The sequence below is a fragment of the Lolium rigidum genome, chromosome 4, assembly GCF_022539505.1.
Source record: "Lolium rigidum isolate FL_2022 chromosome 4, APGP_CSIRO_Lrig_0.1, whole genome shotgun sequence".
Taxonomy (NCBI): Eukaryota; Viridiplantae; Streptophyta; class Magnoliopsida; order Poales; family Poaceae; genus Lolium; species Lolium rigidum.
In genome coordinates, this window is record NC_061511.1 from 180,000,966 (window position 1) to 180,011,683 (window position 10,718).

Here is a 10,718-nt window from a genome sequence, read left to right on the forward strand (position 1 = left end):
TTTTTTTAAGCTATGAAAGGCTATAGCCGGGCTATAGCGGCTGTAGCCATATAGCCGATTTGCTAAATAATGACAAAAATTGGGCAGCATATAGTCCTATATATATCAATAATTCACAAATTAATAACACAATAACATATTCACATACAACATACACATAATAGTTCACACATAGTTAAATACATAGTTTTGTCTAAATATTACAACATCATTATGTAGTTTAGGACATAGTTATGCTTGCCGCTCGGCTTGGTGGCTATTTCGCCAAGCAAATGAGCCGGTCGACTGAAATTTTTGGTCCAAAATTTTGAGCCCATTGAGCGGGAAGTTAGCGGCTATGCGGCTAAATTAAGGCTAAATAGGTTTAGCTGGGCTATTAGCGGCTATTTCTTTTTTAGCCTCTAAAGTCTCTAGCTATAGCCGCAGGCCTCGCGAAAGGCTATAGCCGGGCTATAGCCCAGCTATAGCCGGCTATTTTAAACAGAGGAAAAATCTGACCAGAAACCGAACTGGAAAACCGAACTGTTAGAGCCAAAACGGGAAAATGGGCCTAGCCCATACCGACTAGGGAGGTGTGCGGCGCCGAGTGGTCGGCATATAGGCGGGGAGCGCTTATTCGCCGCCTTAAGCGGAGCGGAAGATTGTCTCCGCTCATGCTGGCACCATCGATAGGCAGTATGGGCTCGGCCCGTTTAGGCCTTTCCTTTTTTTTCATTTAATTTAGATTTCAAAATCTGAACAAAGTGAAAACGGAACAAAATTCAAAATCAAACAAATTTATAATATGAACATTTTTCAAAAGAAACAAATCTGAACAAAATTTGAAATCAGTAAAACAATAAAACCCAGAAAGAGATCATCCAATACCGAAAAAACCTGAAAAATCCCGAAATAACCAAAAAACAAAGAAAAAACCGTACGTGCTAGGCGCTAATGGGCCGGCCCACCCATCTGTCGTTTGAGCGGGAGCGAATCGCTTCCGCGATGAGCGATGAATAGGGATTTCCCGTGGCGGCTAGGCGCCACATAGAACGCCCCAACAAAACAGTCACGACCCTGTGGGCCCAAATCAGGCTCAGATCGGCCCGCACCGCCATCTGCTCTTGGACGTTGCGCGAGTGCTGTCGCCGGCCACCGCGATCCCCTGCCTCGCCGCCTTCATGCCCCTACCTCACCGCCACCTCCGCATCTCCTCGTGCCCTGTCCCCTTCGCCTCGAAGCATAGAAGGACGCACCAAACCTCTGCCCTCCTCCTTCGGCGGGACGGGCAGCGCCACCGTCGCCTGCATCGACGGTGGCAATGGCAAGGCGGAATTGTTGGATGGTTGGAGGGAGGCGACGGGGACCTCCGGGATCGCCCGACGGGAGCGACAAAGTCTTCCTTGCAACACTTGTTTTTTTAGAGCTCAGGCCAGTAACGCATGCGCATCACGAGTTAAGAGCTAAACCACTGAGCAAGTGCAGCCACAAAGGCCAAATCTTGCCGAGGTTCACTGAAAGAGTCAAGACCAATCATCGCGGTTGTCATGGAGCTGGCCGCGCTGCTCTTGCTCCTCCCCTTCCTCCTCGCCGGCCTATTCTACCTCGGGAGGCACCGCGGCGACGACGGGGCGGACGAGCGTCGTCTCCCTCCGGCTCCTCGTGGCCTGCCCGTCATCGGCAACCTGCACCAGGTAGGCGCGCTCCCTCACCGCGCCCTGCGCGCGCTCGCCGCGGCCCACGGCGCGCCTGACCTCCTGCGGCTCCGCCTCGGCCGCGTGCCCGCCCTGGTCGCCTCCTCCCCCGCCGCTGCCGCCGAGCTCATGCGCGCGCAGGACCACACCTTCGCCACGCGCCCCTACTTCCGAACCGCCGAGATCCTCAGCTACGGCTTCCGCGATCTCGCCTTGGCGCCCCACGGCGAGCACTGGCGCCACGTCCGCCGGCTCTGCGCCGCGCACGTCCTCAGCGCCGCCCGGTCCCACCGCCACAACGCCATGAAAGAGCTGGAGGTGGCCGCCCTGGTCAAGGCCGTCGCCGCCGAAGCTTCCTCCGCCGCCGGGGCCGGGGCGGTGGACGTGAGCGGGGCGCTGTACCGGCTCGCGAACGACGTGATCTGCCGGGTGGTCTCCGGAATGGTGTCAGGAGATGAGGAGCGGAGGAGCAATCTGTTCAAGGAGTTGGTCCAGGAGAACACTGCGCTGCTGGGCGGGTTCTGCTTCGGGGACTACTTTCCGGCGCTGGTGTGGGTGGACAAGCTGCTGTCCGGCGGCGGCGCGCGGGCATGGAGGAACTTGAGGCGGTGGGACGAGCTGCTGGAGAAGGTGGTGCAGGAGCACGAATCGAGGAGGTCTGGGCGTGGACGCGGGGGTGATGACGATGCCGGCGGGGAGGAGGGTTTCGTCGACGTTCTTCTGTCGCTGCAGGAGGAGGGTCAGGACGGGTTCGAGCTGAGCAGGGACATCCTCAAGTCGCTCTTGCAGGTATGTTCTTCGCTGTATTTAGGTTTACACCTCTTTTTTTACACAGCTCGTATTCATTTCGAATTTTAAAAGGGTCTCTAACACTTAGCTGACTAAGAATTAAGTTAAAAGTCTTGGAAAATCAATTTGGCTCCGCGTGCATATGCCCCCTCTACTGAAAAAAAACATATTTCAAAGTGTGAAATTGTTTGACAAAAAAATTCAACATATACATCTTCACAATATATGTGCATTAGTCAAGTTTCGCCAAAAATGGATATTTTTGTTATCTATGTAAAAAAGAGAAAATTTATCTTATAAAATATCTTATTTTTAGCACCGGATTTTGTCTTTTTTAACTGGCTACACGGCAAGTTGATTTTCATGAAACGACTTTGTGAGCGTGTAGAACATGAAGATGTAAATACAAATTTCTTATTTTAATTTTTTTAACATTTCAAAATATATCTAAGACGTATTTCAAAATAAAAACGAGCATATGCTCTCGTATTCCAAAACATCACTCCCCGTTAAATCAAGGTTAGCTTACATCACCGATTAACTAACTGAGCATCACATCTACCCGGCCGGAACCAAACATGGTGATCGATTTATCAGCGGTGTGTGTGTGCACATCTTTTACAACGAGAAATACCACTAAACCAATTAGTGGGACTGGACATCATCGAAGGATCCATGTCATAAACTTGGACGCCACTCATCCATCTGAATTGCACGTACTTGATTTTTTTAGTGAACTCCATTTTTCTCACGTAGAATTCAAGTAATTTAATTTACTTTCGATTAGCTAACTCAAAAAATCTATTTGCAACTGAAAAATGCCAGTTGCAAGCCTATTCATGGCAACAATAATGGTTGTGCATTGTTTTTCTTTTGGATCTCTTTTGTGTCTGAGTGCTGTCTCTGACGATGGTTAGAGTGTTGCTGATTTGGGTGATTGATGGCAAAGTTTTTTCTTCCTTTTTCTTTTTCTTTTTTGGTTGTGTGCACCTTTGATGCTTTCGGGCTTTTGTTGACGCAGAGAGTGGGTATAACTGATATTTTCACGATATCAATATATTCTCTTTATTAGAAAAACTTATCTACCTTTGATTAAATTTATTCAAAGCTTGTCAACATTACAATAAGAATGTAATACTTAATATTTAAGTATTTTCAAATGTTTTCATGATATTATTGTCTAATATTATTTAAACAATTAGACAAAAGAATCTTCAAACCTAGGGTTTGCAAAGACTAACCAAGAAACGACAAGCTTAAAATATTTAAACATTAGCCTTTGCAATTCAAATATATTAAATTAATTATTTCATTGTATAAAAAATTAATTATTACAGCTAATTTTTTGAGAAAAAAATTCTAAACCTTCTGAGGTTGTTTTTGGAGTTTGTTAGTTCTGACGATTGAATATTGCAATGGTCTTCTCTAAATGGGTTTCTCGAGTGTTCTATAGATAATAGATTACGGTTTACAATGTACTTTTTATTTTCCTCCCTTCTAAACATGATTCTAACATATGCATACATCTTAGAATAATCATTATCACCATGTGGTACAATCTTTTTTAGACAAATACTAGATCGAAAGTTATAAAATATATTTAACTAAGCTATCTAAATGGAGATCAGTGAACTTTAATTCATCCAAATGCATGCAATAATCCCAAATTATTGCTATTATGTAAGTTATTAGAGGGAAGTGGATTTTGGTCCGAACTTTGTCAATAGTATTTTTTAACTTCCATGATGATTCTAGTAAAAAAAATCAATAGCGAATCGACATTTTATCTGAAAATGGCTCCATCTAATAAGATTAGAATAATTCCCTATAATTTTAAACATGAAGTTTGAAGTTGATAACTTTCGTCCCAGTTTATTTTTTATTGGTATTTTCATCAATCAATTAATGTATCATTATCTCTATGGTTATTTGGTGTGAAACATAAGCCTCTACGCTCCTTCAAAAAAGGAAATCATAAGCCTCTACGAGCGTTCTTAAATAAAAGATTACTAATCTTTTCTCAGCTCTATTTGATACCTATATGACCATTGGATATTCCCAAAGTGGTCGAATTGTGTCCCTACAGTAAAATATCTTCACTTTTTTCTCTCTCTCGTGATTACGGTTTATCCAAGAGAATGTGGAACATTACAGACAATCAACTCTGGGATATTTACATGGAAGAATAGAAATGATCTTATTGATGGACCACCCATGGTTTCATATTGTAAGTAGGCACCGGAGAATGCCTATCAGATTTCACCCAACCGAATCAGTTTTTGAGTAAAATGCATACGTAGTACATGAACTTGCTAGATATATTTAGTTTAGTGTATCATCTTAGATATCAATCATTTTAGTCAATTAACTAGCCTAAGGGATACAACGCTGGCACGATGACCGGTCCTCGCTAGCCTCCTAGGTCGTTTCACCAAAATTCGAAAAGCATTTCATCTTTGTACGACCAAGTTGATTCTTGGAAGCGAAATTTTAGTTTCGCCATGGAATTTTGATCGACTTGGAAGTTAGAATTACTAAAACCAAAAAATGAACCTGCATTCAAACTGGAACTTGTGACATAACTCATGCTCTCATAATCATACACTGTGTTGATTCCATTATGGAACTATGTATAGCCCACAAGGCCACATGTGTCTTAGTAAAAGGGAATATTTTGTACCATTGAGTCACAAGTATATGACTCTCAAAGGACATGTTTGCGGCGGGTATCGAGACGACCTACGTCGCACTTGAGTGGGCCATGTCGGAACTCATCAAGAATCCCACAGCGATGAGGAAGCTACAGGACGAGGTCCGCAAAACCAAACCATCCGGCGGCTTTGCTAAGGCTGACATGCTCGGCGCCATGACTACGCCATACCTGAAGGCGGTGGTGAAGGAGACGCTCCGCCTCCACCCACCGGCGCCGCTGCTCCTGCCCCGCGAGTGCATGCAGGAAGCCACCGTGCTAGGTTACCACGTCGCAAAGGATACTCGGGTGTTCGTCAATGCCTGGGCCATCCACCGTGACCCGAACTCCTGGTACACGGCTGACAAGTTTCTCCCGGAAAGGTTCACAGATTAAGCTTGTCACATTGCAATCTATCATTGTCCAGATGCTATATGTTCACACGTTCTATGCATGTGTTACTTGTGTTCAGGTTCTTGGAGAGCGAGGTGGACTTTAGGGGCGGGCACTTTCAGTACATACCCTTCGGGGCGGGGCGGCGGATCTGCCCTGGGATGCAGTTTGCTCTCTCTACCATCGAGCTTGCTCTCGCAAACTTGGTGCGCACGTTCGATTGGGAGCTGCCGGACGGCATGGCGCCAGAGGAGCTCGACATGTCCGACGCGCCAGGCCTGGTGACGCCAAGGCGGGTGGGTCTCCGTCTTGTTGCTAGGCCTTTCGAGTGGGAGCAATAGGCATAGCCTACAGAGCGGACGGTTCAGTATAATATGTAAGCAACCTTGTAGTGAATCTAGAGTTTCTTAATGTGTAGCCTGCTTGGCATGTTTGTTTTGTATAGTACTCCCTCTATTCCATAATAGTTTTCACTAATTTGCATGTTTCAGACACAGTTTAGTACGTAGTATCGATATATCTAAATCTGCAATAACTAATATGGAAAGCACGGAGCACAAACGGACTGTATGTCTGCCTGGGGATCATACTAGGCTGCTGCCCGGTCTTGCAAAGGTTAAAAACTAATTTTCTAGGGTATAGCCTGTTAGTCTGTTACATGGCCTATGATAGTGTTCAATTAGCCCAATAGAACTTATTTGCCCATTTGCCCGGTCTAGGATGGGCCGCATGTTCCGCTGCTGGGAGGGAGTACATTTTTTTTTGAGGGAAAGCCACAACAACGTACTTTATTAATTATGCATCACAGAGTTCGCCAGTACACTTACAATAAAATTAGGAGGATCGTCGTGCCAAACAATTAACACCTCTCCCCGTATTGGCTTCCCTAGGACTATGAAAAAAACACAATTTTAGTAAAACAACGACACAACATCGAACACTCTTCATAAATAGCAGCAGCCAGACTTAGAGAATTTCCGCCTTGATTCATCACTTCAATAACATCCATGCAGTCGGAATTGACTTCAATCCTGTTGCATCCAACTAGTCCTGCCAGAATAAGACCGTCACGTAGAGCTCTTGCCTCTGCAGTTGATGGGTCAGAAATAAAAGGAATAAATACCACAACAGCTAGCCGCTATAAGTCTCCAACTGTCATCTCGAATAATTGCACCAGTACTACCAGAGCATGTGTCGGCGCAGAAATCCACATCAATAATAAGCTTCAGAAAGTCTTCCCTTGGTCTTACCCATCCGTGCCTAATAATTCCTGACTTCTTTCTAACTCTCGAGTAGTTCAGAGATAGGGCTGAAATGGCGTGTGCCGCTCTTGTCGGGGTTTGGATAGGCTCACCATGAGTAACCTTATACCACACCGTAACCGCTAGCAAATCATTGCGGTCTACCTCGGGAGGGAGCGGGGCAGTCGCTGTCTTGTCTAGCATTAAAGCTTCCAACGTTTCTCCTCCACTTGCTTCGAAGTTGCACACATGCAATATCATCTCTCCCATGCCGAGCTTGCACCAAATCCCAGTCACTCTCGAGCAAACGAAGAAAGCATGACGAATACTTTCACAATCAGTTTGACATAGTGAACATTAGGAGCTCTGAATCATATGCCTGTTAGCCAACACTCCATTACATGGGATAGCGCCCAATAACGACCTCCACATATGGATCTTGCTTTTTGCTGGCACATTTAGAGACCACACCGTTTTCCATACATGTAAGTTAGAAGACGTGCCATATCCAGATGTTCTCCTTAGTTTATTACCGTGTTGATGCTCCCACTCGGCGTAGTAACACGGCCGAATCAAGAATATGCCGGTCTTCGTATAATGCCAAGAGACAAAGTTCTGCACCATGCTTCTCACCAAAAGAATATTGAGAATTCTTTTAACACCAATTGACCAGAAAATACTTCTAAGAAGCTCCTCATCCCAAGTTCCTGTCTCTGCATCAATCAACTCAGATACTTTGGTGTAAACTATATTGCCTCTCCTAGTTGTGATCATTCTATTTGGACTCCCGGGAACCATTGGATAATTACATATATTAATTTGGGAGCCATCGCCAACTCTCCACATGTGGCCCCTTTTGAAAGTTTGGATACCCGCCAAAATACTTTGCCAAGTATATATACGAACTTCCCTTCTTTAATTGGCAATTTAAATTATCCCCTGAGGGATAGTACTTAGCTCTCAAAACTGAAGCGCAAAGTGAGTCTGGTTCTGAAATTAATCTCCACAGTTATCTGGCCAACATAGAAAGATTAGAACAATGTAGGTCTCTGAATTCCATACCTCCTTTTTTTTTTCGGCACACACATCTTGCACCACGCGAACCAATTCATATGGTTTTGTTGATCATCATCTTTGGACATTGCAATTATTATCCCTTTGATAATCTATTTAGGTAGCTTGAATACAGACATTGCAGATGCATGAATAACTTGAATGACGACTTTTAGAAGTGCCTCTTTCCCTCCAAAGGACATATTCTTCTCCTTCCACCCACTTAGGATCTTGCAAATTCTATCAATAAGTGTTGGAAGCAGTCCAACCTGTCCAGGCCCACAATAGGTGGCAGGCCAAGATACTTTTCCATGATTGCTTCAGTCATAATGTTAAGAATAGAACAAACCTTCACTTTTGTATCCACCTCCGTGCAAATGCTGAAGAAAATGTTAGTTTTAGCATCACTCACAAGCTGACCGGAGGCAGCACAATAATCATCCAGAGCTCTCCGGAGGCTTGTAGCATTTGCAGCATCAGCTCTCATAAGAATTAAGAAATCATTAAGAAAAAAGCCAATGAAAATTATGTTGGTTCGTTTGCCTAAGTACTGAAATGAATCAAATCCGAATTCAAAGAAGCAAGTGGCTACGTGCACGACATAATTAAGTTGTTTGGAATTCAGAAAATTAGACCCTGAGATTATGGTGGAGGAAAGCTCGGTCCACGAATTTCCGAGCAGTGTAGTCGCTCTCGGTTTTGCTGAAGCGGATCGAGCATCCACGCATCACGTACAGTGGAAACCGTTGCTAGCAGAAGCCTGCACGGCTGTAATGTTCGGTTCCACTGCTCCGATTGTTCTTCGCCTGCGCAGGTGCAGCCAATAATGTAATGCGGCCTCATCCTCATCGCATCCCACAGTAGAAGTAGAGCAATACTACCAGTAAGTAAAGCATCTCGTACCGAGGAGATAAGATAGGAGAACAAGTAGCTAATACCCCCTGCGCGCGATTACTTCCACATGCATCTCTGTCGATCGGTTTCGGTTCTTGCTTTCCCGGCCAAAATAATTCAATCCAGAAGATCGAGCACGCGCCTCACATATTTGACCCGTGTAGTTTATGCTGATGTTCTGCTGATCTCGCTTTAGCCCTTTCGCTTCTTTCCACTTTGTCAAGCGCGCAAATTCGATTCCTCGACCACGATTTAAGATTCTCATTAGGATTTAGGACTACTGAATTAGCAGAAATAGAACTAATTTGACTTGGAAGCTACAGCTACAATGTTTTCTGTCGTCTCTCCTGTCCAGCCCCAGATGGACCAGCGGGGAACTCGGCAGCTGCAGTTCACAACATGTGACCGAATGCATTCTACCGAACTGGTGTCACTTCCTGAGAGAGGGACGATTGTATTAACTAAACTCGGTCGATCAGTCGCGTGCCTGCTTCTAACAGCTCTGCAGGGTACGAATATATGCTTGTCACTCGAGAGCACAAGGCCGACAAGCGTGTAGACGTCGATCGAGAACTGAACTGCGCAAGTCGCTGAACGCATCATCCAGAAAGCTAGGCATCGGTTCGGCGTCGCGTGCAACAGCTGCGTACCGTACGTACATTCTCCGGTCGAGTGCAGACCAGCTGGTCTGTAGACTGTAGTAGTCGGTCCAACTATTTTTGACTCAAAAGCTATGGATGAGAGACAAGGAGGGGGAGGAGGAGGGCTGCGGTACTTCTAGGTACCACTTTTTCCGGCGACGGCGACGGCATAGGAGCAGGGCGGCCGCGGCCGATTCTAGGTGCTGAACCACCGCACCGAGATGAGAGAGGTGCGTATACCTATCGGAGGAATCCGGCGACAGAGGAGATGGAGCGATCGACGTACGTGTGGTGGTGGTGGGCGACGGGATCTCTGGCTGATTCTTCCCTCCTGCCTTCTGGGATGCATGATAGATCCTTCGCTGTTCAGTCCTGCCACTGATTAAACAAAGTAACAAACCACTAATATTTGGATAGAATTAGTGCTGCTAGCGCCCCGTACGTACTTCAACTTTAGCCCCAGAGGTGGGATCATGGGATGTCATGACTGATAAGACGAGACATGACGGTACGCTTTGTAAGAGTGGGTTGTTCATGCGACGTCAAATCCCAGGAGGTATTCTCGGGTGGTGACGTGCATGCAGGCTACCCACATTGTTTTTTTTGACAAATCTAACCCCTAGATGAAGATAATTCTTTGTCAGACTTCAGTGTGTGGAACTATTTCAAAATTTGATTTCTATGTTTCGGCGCCAACGTGAATGGAGCCGACGTTGTACAGGTCGGAGCCAGCAGAAAAGAACACAAAAGCACCATTGGTGGTTCAGGACCATTGCAATTGTCGCCGACCTCACTTCGATGCCATTTGACTTGGCGTCGACTTGCTTCGTCGGCGTCGTTTTTCCATGGCGCCAACCTACACAACTTCAGCTCTATTCTCGATAGCGCCAAAACGCAAGAACAAAATTGAAGATAGTTTCGCCAAGGGGTTAGATAAATAATTAATTTCGTCTAGGAGCCAGATTTGTTAGACAAATAGGCTACACATAGCACGGTGAAACCTTACTTTCTAAGAGCATGTCTAACAGGCCCCGTATTTTTTCGCCCCTTAAAACGCGAGTAGAGGGCCCTGTATTCACTTTTCGCCGGCCGAAAACTCGGACGAGCTAGCAGACCCCGTATCCCACCCCGTAAAACAGAATATGCTAGCTCGTCCGAGTTTTCAACCCCTCAAAACAGGGTTTTTTGACAAATTGCATATTAGAACCAACACACCATTCACATAAAATAAATGTTTTACATCACACAATAATCGTCTTAATTATTACAATAATGTTTTTCGGAAATGTCAACAAAGGTTCTAATGGAAGAATTAAACAAATAACAAATGTTTCACACATACAAC

At 45.3% G+C, this 10,718-nt stretch overlaps 1 protein-coding gene across 1 annotated transcript; it reads left to right on the top strand.

The window, feature by feature from the left end:
• Nucleotides 1-1,379: 1,379 nt before the first annotated feature.
• LOC124706471 (cytochrome P450 71A1-like) lies at nucleotides 1,380-6,024 on the top strand. Its single transcript, XM_047238136.1, has 3 exons — nucleotides 1,380-2,462; nucleotides 5,173-5,534; nucleotides 5,624-6,024. The coding sequence occupies exons 1-3, from the start codon at nucleotides 1,527-1,529 to the stop codon at nucleotides 5,883-5,885; spliced, it is 1,560 nt and encodes a 519-aa protein (XP_047094092.1). The 5' UTR covers nucleotides 1,380-1,526; the 3' UTR covers nucleotides 5,886-6,024.
• Nucleotides 6,025-10,718: the final 4,694 nt, after the last annotated feature.

What these genes read in the sequence shown, in the direction of transcription:
- LOC124706471 (XM_047238136.1), top strand. Translation starts at nt 1,527, where the DNA reads ATGGAGCTGGCCGCGCTGCTCTTGCTCCTCCCCTTCCTCCTCGCCGGC. An exon ending in TCCTCAAGTCGCTCTTGCAG is followed by an intron (nt 2,463 to 5,172) that starts GTATGTTCTTCG and finishes TGACTCTCAAAG; the next exon opens with GACATGTTTGCGGCGGGTAT. An exon ending in GACAAGTTTCTCCCGGAAAG is followed by an intron (nt 5,535 to 5,623) that starts GTTCACAGATTA and finishes ACTTGTGTTCAG; the next exon opens with GTTCTTGGAGAGCGAGGTGG.